Source organism: Mustela nivalis (assembly GCF_964662115.1).
Source record: "Mustela nivalis genome assembly, chromosome: 10".
Lineage (NCBI taxonomy): Eukaryota > Metazoa > Chordata > Mammalia > Carnivora > Mustelidae > Mustela > Mustela nivalis.
In genome coordinates this window covers 98,312,145-98,328,749 of record NC_139029.1, presented here as the reverse complement: position 1 = coordinate 98,328,749, position 16,605 = coordinate 98,312,145, and the positions used below count along the sequence as shown (strand labels likewise).

Here is a 16,605-nt window from a genome sequence, read left to right as displayed (position 1 = left end):
GCACTGATGTGTCACAGATGAGATATATATTTAGTTTATAAGAGATTTTTATAACTCTTTTCAAAGTAGTTGCACAATTTCCAATTCCTACTTATGAATTCTCCTACTGGAGAATTCCAGTCACTTCACATCATTGGCAGTATTTGGCATTGCCAGTCTTTTAAATTTTGGCTATTCTGGTGGCAGTGTAGTGGTCTCTCACTGCAGGTTTTTTTTTTTTTTTAATGTTTCTTTTAAGTAAGATATAATTGATACACAATAAACTGCACATAACTGAAGTATACAATTTGTTAAGTTTTGATATATGTATACACCCATGAAACAACTAATCAAGAAAAAGAACATAGCCATCACTCCTAAAGGTTCTTAGGGTCCTTTGTAATTCCTCCCTCCCACTCCTTCTCCCTGTCCACAGGTAATCACTGCTCTGCCTTCTGTAATTACATATTAGTTTGTATGCCCTAGAATTTTATATGAATGAAATCATACAGTGTGTTATACTTGTCTGGCTTCTTTTACTCGGCTTATTTATTTTGAGGTTCATTTATATTGCTGCTATGTATCAAGAGTTCATTCTTCTTTATTACTGAGTAGTATCCTATTGCATGGACATACCACAGTTTGGCTGTCAATTCTCTCAGTGATGGGCATGCAGGTTATTTCCAGTTTTTGACTATAACAAATAAAGGGGCTATGAGCATTTGTGTACAAGTCTTTGTATGGGTACGTTTTCATTTGTCTCATGTAAATACTAGGAGTGGAATGGCTGGATCACATGGTAGGTATACATTTAATTCTTTAAATAAACTGTTTGAAATTCTTCAAAGAAACTGCTGAAGTTTCTGTAATATTTTACATTCAGATAAGCACCGAAGGGGAATGCCAGTTCTTCCACATTCTCACCAACATTTGGTATGGTCAGTCTTTAAGCCACTCGAACAGAAGTGCAGTGTTAACTCATTTTGATTTAATTTGCACTTTCCTAGTGACTAATTAGGCTAAACATCTTTTCATGTGCTTATCTGACAGTTATATATTTTCTTTGGGGAAATGCTTGCACAAATCTTCTGCCCATTTCTAAATTGAGTGATTTCTTTATTAATGATTTTTGAGATTTCTTTATTTATTCTAAAGAGAAATCCTTTATCAGATAAATGTTCTATTTACAGAGATTTTATCCTAGGCCGTGGCTTGCCTATTTACTCTCTTAACTATTTTTAAAAAGGCAGAAGTTTTTAATTTTATGAAGTCCAATTTCTTTTATGGATTGTACTTTGGTGTTGTATCTAAGAAATCTTTGCTTTACTCAAGGTCACAAAGCTTTCTCTCTTATATATATATATTTTTAGAAGCTTAATAGTTACACATTTTATAATTTAGGTCTTTGACCCATTTCCAGTTAATTTCTGTATGTGATGCAAGACACAGATCACAGTTCATTTTTTTTGCATATGGATATCTAATTGTTTCAGTATCACTTATCGAAGACACTCCTTTTTCCACTGACCTGCCTTTGCACTCTTCTCAAACACCAGTTATCTATATACACATGAGTCTATTTTTGGATTCTTTACTCTGTTCCACTGATCTATAGGTCTGTCTTTATGACAACACCTCACATATCCTTGAGTACTGCAGCTTTAGAATAAGCTTCGAAAGCAGGGATTGTCAGTCCTTCAACTTTGGTTTTCTTTTAAGATAGTTTTGGCTATTTAAATTCTTTGCATTTTATTGGTCAATTTCTACAAAAAAGCTTGCTGAATTTTTGGTTGGCAATGAATCACCATATTTAGCAGGCATTGAGAATTTTACAATATTAAGTCTTCTAGTCCACAAATACAGTGTATATCTTTCTTTACTTAGGTCTCCTTTAATTTCTCTTATGAATATTCTGCAGTGTACATAACTTGTATAAGGCATAGGTCTTTCACATCTTTTGTCATATTTATCCTTAAATATAGTATATTTTGATGATAGTGTAAATAATATTAGTTTTTTACATTTCAATTGGAATGTTTGTTGCTAATACATACAACTAATTTTTAAATACTAATCTTAGACACTGAAACCTTGATAAAACTTACTTATTAATTCTACTAGTTTTGCTGAGGATACCACCGAGTTTTCTACACGATGTTCAAGTCATCTGTGAATAAAGACAGTATTATTTACTCCCCTCTACATCTAGAGCCATTTTATTTCCTTTTCTTGCCATATTACAAACTGGTTAGAGCCTCTGGTACAATATTGAATAGAAGCGGGGAGAGCAGACATTCTTGCAAAGATATGCTAAAAACCAAGCTCACCCTTCTGTTTATCTCCACTAAAGAAAAAACGTCAGTAGCCACTGGATGAACAAATATAAATGGATGATGAGATATGGGGAAACAGTCAAGCAGTATCTTCAACTGTTATAGAAAGAAAAAATCAGCCACCCACTGAGCATAACAAAACAGTGGAAAAGTTGATAACAGACATTATCTGATAGGACCATGTAATCAGAACTTAACTGAACAGAGCAGGAAAGGTCCTTCATTTAAGAGACTGTTCGAACACTGTACTTTTTTTTTTTTTTTTAAAGCCTGGCCACTGTTCTCATAAGCATTTAATTAGCACTTATTAAGCTATTCTAACACTGAGGGACCAAAAGGAAATCTGCAACTTTTAAAAGAATTATTTAAAATATTTTATGCAAATTTTATAGGTGGTATTTGGATGAGAAATTCAACAATTCTGTAAACAATGAGAAATCATGTTGAAAACCATTCTCTCAATGAAGTATTCACTCATCTATTAATTATGAAGTGTAATGAGGACTTTTTGCTACTTATCTTACCTAATTTCTCCACAGTACTTTAAAATAATGACTACTTCTACCATGTTTGATGCTTTTCCTGTCCACTGGCTCCCAGAGCATTACTCAGTCTTGGCTCTCCCACTGATTTTTAGATTATGTCTCCTTGATCTCCTTCCTTGATCCCAGGGTCTGTCTTTAGCTATCCTCTTTGGGACTTAATTCATTAACATATTTAAAGAGTTAAAGCTCTATTTACTTAAAGGGGACTCCCAAATTTATATCCCAATCCATGATCCCCTTTAACTGATGACACCTGGGAGTCATGGATCACACAGTCCTTTCTCTCAACCCTATTCATCTAATAAATAACACAATCCTGGCCTTTATGCTGAAATAAGTCCTTTTTTCTCCAAACCCCACTGATATAATCAGGTTTTGTTGCTTTTTTTCTTTTTGCTTAGACCTGGTCAGCCAACTTCTGCAAAAGACCATATAGTAAATATTTTAGGCTTCTTATATTAACATGATAAGAAAATGTCATTAGGCAGTCCTGAAGGAACAGTGCTACGCTGGAGGCAGGACACTATGGACACTAACTAGGAGGTAGCTGTGTCCTCTCAGATGAAAGATGGTGCCAGCATCAACTCAGGTAGAGGCAATGGGACTCATGGCACAGGCATACACTGGGACAAAAGCAAGCACATAGACTGATACAATGTGATGCTTCCCTGGTTCCCGGCTTAGGCACCTAATAGGCAGTGGTTCCATTTACTAAGAAAGGAAACATAAACAGAAGTTTGGGAGTGAGTCGGGGAGGAGGACATGAGTAGTTCTGTTTTTAAAATGTTGAACTTCAGGTGTCTGTAAGACATCTACGTGAAGTATATACTCAACAGCTCAACATGGAACCCAGAAAGGATGATGGTCATGACAACAATGGTATCACTTACTGAGATTTTATTCTAGGTCAGGTAATATTTTAAGCATTTTATACATATTAACTAATTTCATTCTTCCAATAACCCTAGAAGGTGGACACTACTATTATTCCCATTTTATAGAAGATGAAATTAACACACAGAGCAGTTCCATAACTTGCCTGAGAAGATAAACTGGTAGTTGGTACAGCTGGGATTAGTAATATTCCCTGAGTCTTGGGCCCATGCTTTAAACATAGGCTTCATTGCCTCTCCTGACATGTATTTGGGAATTGCATATAATTTGGAGGGTTGGTGAAGGCACAGGAATGAAAGAAGGTACAGAGTGAAAGAAAAGGATGAGGGCTTGGGAACATTAACATTTCAAGGAGAGAGGGACCATCCGTGATTAAGGATGCAGGGGAAAAGGATAAAGATGACCAGTGGTTTGGTGCGAGTAGCTTTAGCTGTCAGAGTGGGGTTTGAACAAGACAGGAGTAATTTAAGGTGTATAAAAAATGGAGACAATGAAAATAGAATGTAGATCACACTAAAAAATTGTGGTTGTTAAGGGGAAGAGAGAGAAATGTAGGCTTTAGCATGTTTAAAAGTTGATGAGTTAGAGCCAGGAAAAGGTGAAAATTGCTGAGGACAAAGTCCTGAGGAAATGGAAATATATTGTGTAGTTTTCAGTGGAGGCTCTATAATTAAAATGTTTAGATTAAAATCCAGCCTCTGCTACCTATTAGTTGCTTACCTTGGAAATGTTATTTAATCTCTCAAAGCATCAATTTCTTTAGCTCCAAAATGGGCATAATACTACTATCTCCTTCTTAGATATAAGGCTTAAACAAGATAACACAGGGAAAAGCAAGGATATAGTTAGGTGCTTAGAAAACATTAGCTATTATTATAATTGTATCTGGACCACAGGTAGAGGGGCTACTCTTCATTAAGAAGAGAGACATTTTTTATGACAGAAAAGAACGAAATGATAGGAACAGATGGCAGGTAAGTCTGGTTGGGAGGGAAGAGAGAGGCAGCTTTTTACTGATGTTTTTTGATGTTCTTGGTTGAGAACAAGGCCAGGCCAACTATTGGAGTAAGGAGCTGCTAGTAGGACCGGGCTTGGGGAGAGCAGAGAGCCTTGCTGGGACACTATCCAGTGAAATACCAGGGGCCCTCAGCAGAGAAAGCTCCATGCATGAGTCTGCTTAGAAGGCCAAAATGACATGGCTCTAAGACTTCTCCATCTGTGCTCAGCAACCCAGATATAGGAGTGAAGAAAGCAGAGTGATGAAATTATCTCATGACGCAGGGTTTGATGGGTAAGTGTGATAAAAGATTAAGAGACATAGGTTATTTTCGGCATTAACAGCAGTGTGACTAAAGTGATAGAATTTGGGTTTTAGGCTGGATAGGGAAGGAAATAAAGACCAAAAAAAAAAAAAAAAAAAAGAGGGAGAGAGAGAGAGAGAGAGAGAGAGAGAGAGATGATAATTTCAGAAAAAGTAAAAGGACCAAAGGAGTGCATACTGATGAAGTCAAGATGCTCGATTAGGTATTAGGGATATTCAAAAAACAAGATAGCTATATTCTAGCTTTCACAAATCTTGCAGTCTAGCATAAGGTAGAAAATTAAACAAATAATTAGAATTAAAAACATCACAATGATAGAGACTAAAATCTTAAGGGGGTACAATGTAGAAGTACCTACTAGTTGCAGAATTGGTTGGGAAAGGTTTTCTATGGAAGTAATTGTTAAGCCGAGATCTGAAGGACAAAGAGAAGTTAGCCATGAGCAGAGAAAGGAAAGTATACTCTGTAACAAGAGCATGAGCAAAGCTCAAACACAGAGTATGAAGAAGCAAGGACTGAAAGGCTTGTATGACTTGCCTATAAAGACACTGGAGTTTACATGGGACCAAAACATTAGAACCACAACTCACTATCACTTAAAAGGAACAGTAAACAAAGAAATCAGCAGTCACAGTGGTAGTAGTAAGAATTAAGATCTTGAAATATAGCTTAATATGCTAGCATGCAGTGCAATAAAATTCAAGATTAAGCTAAAAAGAAACACACTGTACCTTTGAACGAAATGTTGGATGAACAAAATAAACAGCCTTCAAATTCCTCTTGTATCTGATTTGAAATAAAAACAAGGGTCAGTATGTCATGCTATGGACAATTAACTCTGCTAGAGTATAGAAATATATTCACAAAGAAAACAAGTTAAAAGTAGCTCTAGTTCACTTATTGAATTGTAGGTGAAATGTCAAAAAATGATTCAGAGAACTTTTCATTATTTAAAGCTTTTGTTTTATAAAAGATGTTGTTTCTCTTGGCTGCGACAGAGCCACCTACAGGTAGAACAAAGTAATTTCATATTTAACAAACTGTCATTTTTTTCTATTGCACTAGAATCTCTGGGATCAGACTATGAACTAACATACTCATGGATCACTGGGTCAAATAAAATAATATTTATATATGTATTTTGATAAAAGTAACATCTTATTAATAAAAAAGGTAGTATTTTTGTTATTTTTTATAAAGATTGGTAATGATCCCAACCCCTTTTCAAGATGTTTTTTAAAAGCAGGAAAAAGTTTACATATGAATTTCCTTAGATGCAAAACATGCTGGAGTTAAGGAGGGCCTCCTCATATTAAAATATCTTCTCTATATATGATAAAATTCTGTTACATGAAACACATTTTTTTGCATAATACTAAGCAATATTTGTTTATTGATTAGTATTAGGAAAGAAAGAAGCTATCTCCCCTCTTCATAATTTGCAAAAATAACTAACTTGACATCAACAACATCGTAGAGCTTCTTCAGGAAGTCAGAGTCCAGGTGATTGTATTCGCTGGTCAGTGTGTGAAAATATACTAATACATACTCTTTCACAGCAATGTGATCCATTACATGGATAAAATATAAAAGAGCCTAGAAGAAAAAGAGAAGTAAAAGTAAGATCATCTTGCACAGTGGTCTATTTCACAGAAGCCAAGAATGAGACAAAACCCAGAAGATTAGTATCATCAATGGCCCCGGCACTGCAGATGGACATCTCGGACAAGGAGTATCAATTCTCTTTTAAAAGATCTTCAGGAAAGTGAACCATACCAGTGTTATGTAATTCTCAGAAATGGTACAGTAGGATCCATTTTTGCCTTGTTTTTTCTAAATGGTGGAGAACAATCAATCTCTATCGTCTCAAATAACTCTTCCTATACTTAAAAGAGTTCTTCAGTCAGCTGCTAGGTTTTCCCTCTGTAGGATAATGATATTAATATCATCAGAAGTACAATTTGTAGACTTCTGATCTTTCCTGATGTTTTCACATGAACTCAATGAAAATCTCTGCAGTCTCTACTGGGATACAGACTTAGATCTCTCACGTAACCAAGAACTGCTATACAAGGACATTATGAGTGATGCCTCCCTCCCACAGCTCACTTTGAGGACTAATTTTTTGGCATCTTTAACGTTGACCTGAATGAGAAAAATGAGAACAGGTTTAGTCAGTAGATGGCAATGGACTGGGCAGCTTTCTAAGGCTCAAATTTAACATGATCCAGATCACATCAGAGAAATAAATATTAGAGAAATGGTCCATTACCAGAAGGATGAAATGTAAGAGAAACATTAAACACAAAGCAGAGATACAATATGGGCAGGGCCAGGATGACCCAGTGGTGTGCCTATAAACAATGACATAGAGGAAGCTAACAGTTTACAAGTGAAAGATTATTATCAAACAGGCGATTTCCTAGTTCTCCTCAGGAGAGTCCTTGGCACTGAGAGGAGTGGACTGAGACGAATTAGCATCCAACTACTGGCAGAGCTGACAGAAGGCACTAAGAAAACATAGTATCTTCCAGTTTGTTGGTTTGGGCCTCACAATATATCTCATTATATTATATGAAATGGTACATAGTGGATATTCAGAACACCAAGAAAGGACACAACAAAATCAAATGCAGAGATTCATGTTTTTATTGGTTATCAATCATATTATAATGAGAATGAATCAATGTCATACTGATTGTTATTAACACAAAATGAGTAGAGACTTATGATACTTATGGTATCATTTGCAACAGCTGAGTTTTTCTTCTGTGTGTGTGTATTTTTGTTATTATTTCTGCTTTTGCCAGACTGCTTCTGGTCCTCTATCTACTCTCTACCCCCTCCCCAGGGCAATTAAAATGCTCATTTCCAGCTTTAAATTCTCCATCTTTAACTGAACTTTTTTTCATTATAAGGAAGTATAAGCCACATGACAGAAAAATGGAGAAAACACATTCTCCCTAAAACCATTAAATCCATTTTGAAATATTTACATTTTGAGTTTTTACCTTTATGCTTAAAACATAGCAAGTTAAGGTCAGTTTGTAGGCAGCTTAATGTATCACTTTCTCCCTTGCCAATATTATAAGTATTTCTCTACAGTACTTGTCTTTAGAATCATAATTTTTAAGGGTCACAAACCATTCCATTTGTGGATACACCCTAATTACGTGTTAGGAATTTAAGTTCCAATTCTATGCTACAAATGAGCCTGTGGTAACATGCCAGGTCCAGCGCTTCCACGATTTTTTAAATGTAAACACCAGTGACCAGGAAACTAAGGGCTTGGCCAGAAGCAATTATCTGCTTTTGTATAACTGCGTTTTATGTTAAAAATAGGTGTGATTTTTACATTTTTTAAGGGCATAATTTGTTACTGTAGTTAAGGATGATTTATTAAAGTGATTCTCCTCTCTTTCAGTCAGTTTCTAATAATACTGATATTCTAGGACAATTTACATATTTATCTTTTAGATTCAATGGTCCCTTGCCCAAGTATTCCAATTTGGGCAGTTTCAGGGTCAACAGCTAGATTATTTCCTTAGTACAAATTCTGAATTCTTGGGTCAATGGATGTGACCATTTTTATCATTTCGATTCATCTTTGATGACAATGATTATTATTTGAGATTTCTGGCTAGTTTTGAAGGCAACAAAAGGTCTGTCATTCTGATTCACTCCCCCCCCCCGGACTACTAATCATTTTTAAAAGCAGAATCATTTTCTTATTTACTTTGCCAGAAATACCATTTTTTCTTTTATGAATCAGCTATTTCTGTCCTTCGCCTCCAAATGAAGGGATTGTGGCATTATGACATTTTGGGTTAACTACATCTCTGACTTCTTCTCTTCAGATAGATATTCAAGAGTTAATTTTTCTTTTTTCAATAACTGTGATTGTTAGCACAGTTATAACCTAGAGTGATTCCAACCCAAAACTTGCCAGTTGTGTCATATCTGAAAGAGAGCAGTTGCATTTTTTATCACATTATTGGATTCTACTATTTTTTGTTTCTCTTACAGAACCGAACCAAACCCCTAACTTACTGAAATGGTATGTGCCAACATGCAGAGCCAGGGTGGCTCCTCTGCCCAGATACACACAATTCTGCCCCATCTCATATTCTAAGTTCTGATTCGAAATTCATACCTTACTAATCATGAAAATCAACATTATATGTAAAACAGAGCCTTTCTGTGGCTTACCTTGTCCATATCTATTAATGTGACAGGAATGTTTCTTCCAACTACCACCATCACTGTGCGACCACAGTTATCAACACCTGTGAACAGGAAATGTGATCAGCGCCCAGAGACTTTATTCTAAGACTGGACTCTGATGTTATAAAAATATTCTACACAAATATAAAAGATTGAAAATCAAGAACTTACATTTTTTACATTTTATCTTCAGATGTCTTTCACTATGTGGAAAATAATCCTTTTTTTTTAAGCTTCATTAAATTTTGATGACTACCCTTACTACTAAGATAAGTTTTCTTACAGGTTTTAAATCAGGGACAGCCAAAAGTACGGCTGCAGGGCACAGACCTTTTATACATAGCTTTTTGCTTAAGTTCACTATGATTTTTAATAACATTAGTGATCCAGGAAAAACTACTTGGAACTCAACTCTGAAAATTAACAAGTACTGTCTGAAAAAGAAATTTAATGCGGTAAGGAGTGGAAATCTGAGAAATTTCACCATCTCCATCATATGTTTATGTAAGGTTTGAATTTTGTACAGCAAGTGGAAGACATTTTTAAAAGCAGAAAAAATGTTCAAAGGTAAGAAAAAGGGTATTAAGAAGAGGTAAGAAAAAGGATATTAAGAAGAAACAAAGTTGACCAATGTAGAACTGTAAGATGAAAATCTGTAAGTTGATGTGTTGTTTTTACAATCTTGACAATGAGCAAAAACCATCCCCATTAGTATAAAAATTACTTTTTTCACAGATAAAAAAAAATCAGAGAAAAATGAAGTTTCTAACAGCATGCGAGAGAAGGTCCTTAATTAGTAAAAGTTACTTTGTCCTTAAGCTCACCTGTTTGGTATAAGGCTTTTAGAGAAGCAATATCAGATAGATCCTCAGATCTTGCTTGACATAACCAGCGATTGTAACTAGAGAAATAAAGGACATAATTATTAAAATAATCCCTTGTAAATTAAATTTACAAATGGAATCTGTTTTTATCTTTCCCTAAAGAATGGGATTTTATTATAAAGTGCAAGGAATTAAGGAGGTCATTATACTATGCAGAAACTCTACTAATGTGTTATTGATAATACAAATAAGTTACCGAGTAACTGAGAAAGGATGGTGTTCATACTAAACAATTTAAAAAAATCCTTTACGATAAAGTGAAGACTATTCATATAAATGGCAAAGATACCAAGTACTCAATTTAAGTTTTCAAATACTGTTATTTTCCTTTACTAAAAAACATGCAAATAGAGAATCTTAAAACAAAAGCAGTTATCTAAAATAGTTGTTCACTCATCCAACAACAACTTGGTATTGAGAATCCTACAGTGAACAGATACGGTCAGTGCCCTCAAGGAGCTTACTTTTCATAAGAAAATGTTTTCATAATGTTTCATAGTTCATAAATGTTTTCATAAGAAAATGTTCAACATATTATGTGGAACTACAAAGGAACTAGGTAATTTTATGCAGGAAGTCCAGGCCTATTTAATGATTGGTTAATCAAACCAGTTGCCCCGATAATGCATATAGCAGATCCTAGGGACCGCAGCCTGGCTTTAGCCAAGAGGGCATTAAAACTAGAAGAGACATTAAAGATCTCAAAGAGGGCAAATGACCTGTAAAAGGTTGAGCTTATCTTAGTTACGAGCCAATTATTGGTGGAGCTGAATTTGAAACTGTACTCAGATCTCCAGATTTCTGAAAAGGTTAGCATTTTTTCTACTATTTCATACCGCTTTCTTAAAATTCAAAAATTCATTTGTGAAAAAAGCTTTCAAGGCACTGAAATGCATGAAAAGCAACTTTTTTCCCCAAAGATTTTATTTATTTGACAGAGAGAGATCACAAGTAGGCAGAGAGGCAGGCAGGGGGTGGGGGGGAAGCAGGCTCTCTGCTGAGCAGAGAGCCCAATGAGATGCAGGGCTCAATCCCAGGACCCTGAGATCACAACCTGAGCCAAAGGCAGAGGCTTAACACACTGAGCCACCAAGGCATCCTGAAAAGCAACTTTTAAAGCATCTAGGTCACATAGGGCAACATCCCATAACATAAGGAAAACTAAACCAGGAGGGGATGACTTGGTTTCTAATCCTATCACTTTCTGTGCAACCTCAGTAGGTAAAGCTGTTTCACCTCTACGGACTTGTTTCCTCATCTGCCAAGTGGTGCTTATGCAGAACACTTTTCACCTATAAAGCACAATTAAACAGCTAAGGATATTTAATAGGAAGCCTATTACATTTGGATTGTAATCAACAATGCCTGCTAGTGTCACAGAAATTGCAACTGCCTATAAAAAAAAAAATACTTGGTATCACATAGTTCCACAGTTTTCCTTTTTAAATTTGGAAACTTGGGGAACCTGGGTGGCTCAGTCTGTTAAGAGTCTGACTCTTGATTTCAGCTAAGACCATGATCTCAGGGTCATGAGATCAAGACGCAAGTTGGGCTCCATGCTGGGCATGGAACCTACTAAAGATTTTCTCTCTCCCCTTTGCCCTTTGTCCTCTGCCCCTTATCCCCTTCCTTTAAAAAAAAAAATAATAATAAATAAAAGGAAACTTGCCCACCTATGTAAATTGAAAAACCAAAGAGAAAATAGCTTTAAATTTTGGTTTAAGACACAATTTGCAAGTCAAGAGAAGACCTATGTTTATGGTAGTTCTCCTTATCCATATGTTCTGTTCCTATTTTTACATGGAGTCACTTCCTTGGTTATTCACACTAAATTCCCAATCGTACTGTTTTCTAATTGTCTTATGATTAAGTCATCTTCACAAGACTGAACAGAATGCATCTTAAGTGGCTTATAAGCATCATTGGTCTAGCACAAATCATGCAACAGGAATTCAGTAAATGTTGGTTAATTTCTATACTTCATTCTTGGATTCATTAGCTCATTTCTCAACAATGTACTGTGTTCATGCCAGGGCCTGCAACATAGTAGGGACTCAGATCTTTGTTTAATGAAATAGTAAACATGAATATTATTCAAGATATTTTGGGGGGCATCTGAGAATGATAGTAAAAGGTCCTTGGCTTCAAAGAGTTTAAAGTTGAACATATCAGATAGACACATAAAGAATTAACTCTGTGATAAGACACAATGAAACAAGCAATCCAGCAGAAGTCTAAATATTCTATCACTATGCCAAGGGGAGGAGAGGAGGGCAGAATGAGGGGGAGTGGAGTGGAGGCAAGGTCCAGACATGTGGAATTAACTGCTCCCCCTTCTTTGCACCATAAAGATTAGCACAAGGCTTCACCCACTTACAGCCAGTGTTTGCTTCTGCTCTTAGACAACAAAGAGGGAATGCATCTTATTTGTCTCTATATGTTCAGACAATCTCCAGGGTTACTCCTGATGCTGAATAACAATGTGTTCAAAGAACTCTGAAAAATTCTTTTTTCAAACTGGAATTCAGGTGCACAAAACAGAATTAACTTTGGTTCAAAACACTCTCATCATGGGTACACACATGGTTTTCTTTAAAAAACTGATCATCTAGGGGCGCCTGGGTGGCTTAGTCAGTTAAGCACCTGACTCTTGATTTCTACTCAGGTCATGAGATTGAGTCCCAGTCTGGCTCTGCCCTCGGTGGGGAGTTGGCTTGAGAGACCTTCTCTCCCTCTGCGCCTCCCCCCACTCTTGGGCATACTCCCTCTCTCCCTAAAATCAATCAATCAATCAATCAATCAATCTTCAAAATGTTTTTAAAACCGGTTATCTAATTAGTTATTTTTAATGAAATAATAAGCATTCTGAAACCCCAAACAAAAGGTAGCACCCAGCAATAATCTACCTCTAATCCCATGATCATTCCCCTTTGATTCTAGCCCCTGCCCCCATAACCAGTCTCTAGAATCGCCCATCCATCATTTTCTTGCTTCCTTTTCATATCCTTTTGGTTCATCTGATGTACTCCTAAAAAACTTTTTGAAAAAAAGCTTATTATACTGTATGCAATCTTTTGGGTCTGACTTGTTAGATTTACTAGACTGCTAGCACTGGGTGGCAATGCTATTCATTCACTTTGCCAACTACATGATGTATCTGTACCATATGGAAACTAGAGTTTTTTTAATCCACTCTCTTACTTACCAGTACTTGGAACTGTTCCCAGGTTTTTGCTCCTGTGCATACTGCTACAAACAACTTATTGTTATTGATCAACTTATTGATCACTGAACATGATACATATTTCCTGGTATATGTGTGCATGATTTCTCTTGGATAGATACACATGAGTTGAAGTGCCAGGTTATAGGTATATTCGGTTTTAGGAAATAAGACCAGATCTCTTTTCCAAAGTGGTGTACCCATTTATACTTCTACAAGCAGTGAATATGAGATCCTGTGAATCCATGTCCTTCTCAACACTTGGTATCAGCAGAGATTTTAACTTCTGCCAGTCAGGTCTGTAATGGTATCTCATTTCTTTGGTCACTAGTGATGTTGGGATCCCGTTCATGTTCAATGGACATGTTTCCCTCTTTTGTGAGATGCCTATTCATACTGTTTATTTTCTATAGGCCTATTTGTTCTTTTCTTACTTGTAGGAATTCTTGGTATATTCTTGATAGTAATCATTTGCTAGTTATATTTACTTTGAGTACTCCCATTCTATACTTTGCTTTTCACTTGCCTTAAGATTCATTGCCCCACTTGCCAGTGTTCTTAATTTTAATATAATCAAAGCTATTTTTTCTTTTATAGTCAATGCTTTTTATATCTTGTTTAAGAAACCTGTCCTTTCTCCAAGGTATAAAAGATACTAGCCTACAGCTTCTTCCATGAGTTTTAATTTAAAAAAAAAAAAAATTAAGTTCTTAATCTATTTAAAATTGACTGTAGTCCATGGTGTGAACTATGAAATACCATCAACTCTAAAATGTTTTGAACCTTGATCTGTGATAAACAACTTGAGATTCTAGAATAGATTTTGGTTGGCAAAAGCAACATCTATACAAGCATGTTCATGGGGAAAAGGCTTATAGCTTACATGAGAATTTTAAAGGCTTTATGATTCAAGAAAGGTTTAGTATCATTGCTGAGACACTGGTGCTGCTCCAGATTCTAAGGACTGAAATGAAGTCCAGGGCAGCAACTCAACACTGACAGCTTCATCTGGTATTTTCTTTATTAAGTCTCCTCCATTCCCTCTAGGATCATGTAAGCTTGATTTGATTATCTAGTCAATTTTATTTTCTTTTAAATAAGTATTTGGAAGGGGGGAATAAAAGCAAAAAATTCCTCAGCCAGTAGAGAAAAAATGCTTCATTTCCCTCATCTAGTCAGAAAATATTTTAAAAATTTCCATTATATCTCTTATAAACTGCACCTCATTTTTTTGCTGTTGTTTCTGCATTTTATTTCAATAAAGATATGTAAGCTTTTATCCCAATCCAACAATCAAAAGCTAAAAAAAGGAAAACATCAACTCAAAATAGTTTCTTTTCTTTTTTTCTTTTTTTTTTAAAGATTTTATGTATTTATTTGACAGAGAGATCACAAGTAGGCAGAGAAGCAGGCAGAGAGAGAGAGAGAGAGAGAAAGAGAGAGAGAGAGAAAGAGGAGGAAGCAGGCTCCCCGCTGAGCAGAGCGCCCAACGTGGGACTCGATCTCAGGACCTTGAGATCGTGACCTGAGCCGAAGGCAGTGGCTTAACCCACTGAGCCACCCAGGCGCCCAGTTTCTTGTTTTCTTAGAGCTTATTCCAAATAAACAGATTTCTATTACTTGTTGGGTAAACTAATAATGATAGGTAAACAGTCACACAAATTATGGCAAACTGGCAGCAAAGGTGGCCACTACAGAGCTCTGAAGGCAGAAATACTACATAGTTTCTCAACAGGCTGCAATCAACTAAGGTTGGTTGCTGTCCTCATAAAGCTAGTTAAAGGCAATCTCTTCCAGTTAATCAATTACTGTCCACATGCACAGTTTTTACCCTAAAAACTCTTAAAAGACTAATGACTAACCTATTTGTGTACAACCAACAGCCTGGGTTTTGGAGTCAACACGAGTTTTTCCTGGCCTTAGGCAACTGCCCCACCCTGACTTAGGACCCTTGTGGTATACTTACTGCAGCTTATAACTTAAATAAGTTATTCATATAATAATTAGTTTAACATTCTTCTCCTCTGCAAGATTCTAAGCTCCATGAGGGCTGAGGCTGTTCTGTTTTGCATGTCACTTTAGTATGCTTTCAGCATGACACCTGGCACATTGATAAGGGCTCAATAAATACCTAATAATGAAGGAGATAAAGTTTTTATTGTGGGAAATGACTCAAGAGTTGTAGGCAACTGGTCTTAAGCTGACTGAGGAAAACTAATGAAAAAGTTACTGTAAAAGAATTTTTTAAGAGTTTTAAATCTCTATCTTTGAAAAAGAATATTGCTTCCTAATTTTTGTAGTAAGCCAACTTCTTCCTTATGATATACCCAAATTAGTGTCACAGTTGGATAGAAAACCTAGAAATATTAATAAAGAACCAGACAACATGCTAATTTTTTGGGGGGGAGGATTACCACACAGAGAGAATGATGTGGTAAGGCAGTGCCACGAAAGCAATGATCTAACCCTATGTAGTCAATCCATGGGAACTTTAGTTCTATTAATGATGGAAGAATTGAAAGCTTTCAAAAAAATGCTGCTAATGGAAGATCTACTTCCTCAGATTTAGAAAATGTGTGTGTGTATATATATACATACATATATATGTATATATATCTCTCTCACTTGCTTAATTTGATCAATTAACACAGTTAACAGAAACCAGACTCATTACATGTAAAAAGCCTTATTTAGAAAAAATAAAATTAATAAATTAAAAAAAAAAACACACAGCCTGCAATCTTAAACAGTAAGCACAAGACAGAGTATGCAAACAGATGACTCGTAGCTCAGTTATACCATAAACTCCAAAACAAGTAGTCATCAGTTCTCAAACTTTCTGGTCTCAAGGCCCTTTTATGTTTATGTCAATTATACCTACCAATATTCACCATATTAGAAATAAAAACAGAAATTTTAAACGTAATTATTTGTAAATCTCAAAACAATAAAAAACTTTTTTATGTGAACAAAAATAACTTCTATGACAAAAATTGTGTTTAGGGAAAAGAGTTAACCTTCTTTAATGTCTTTGCAAATCTCTAAGTTCTGCTGGATTCTCACGTCTGCTTCTGCATTTAATCTGCTGCAATGTGACATCGTAAGTAGCCTCGGAAAACTCCACCAAACACTGTGGGAATGAGAAGGAAAAGGGGAAATGTGTCCGAGTAGCGTTATAAAACTAGTTGTGGTCTCACAGGC

The 16,605-nt window shown here is 35.8% G+C and overlaps 1 protein-coding gene across 3 annotated transcripts in view; it reads right to left on the bottom strand.

The window, feature by feature from the left end:
• The window catches only part of GDAP2 (ganglioside induced differentiation associated protein 2), a 68,547-nt gene that overhangs the window by 9,555 nt on the left and 42,387 nt on the right, over positions 1 to 16,605 (bottom strand). For all 3 annotated transcript variants that reach the window (XM_082688012.1, XM_082688013.1, XM_082688014.1), the window contains 4 exons: positions 10,122 to 10,198; positions 9,283 to 9,359; positions 6,530 to 6,669; positions 5,805 to 5,859 (listed from right to left, as the gene is read on the bottom strand). In XM_082688012.1, the coding sequence (XP_082544138.1) occupies positions 5,805 to 5,859; positions 6,530 to 6,669; positions 9,283 to 9,359; positions 10,122 to 10,198 (349 nt within the window). The remainder of the gene's footprint in view (positions 1 to 5,804; positions 5,860 to 6,529; positions 6,670 to 9,282; positions 9,360 to 10,121; positions 10,199 to 16,605) is intronic.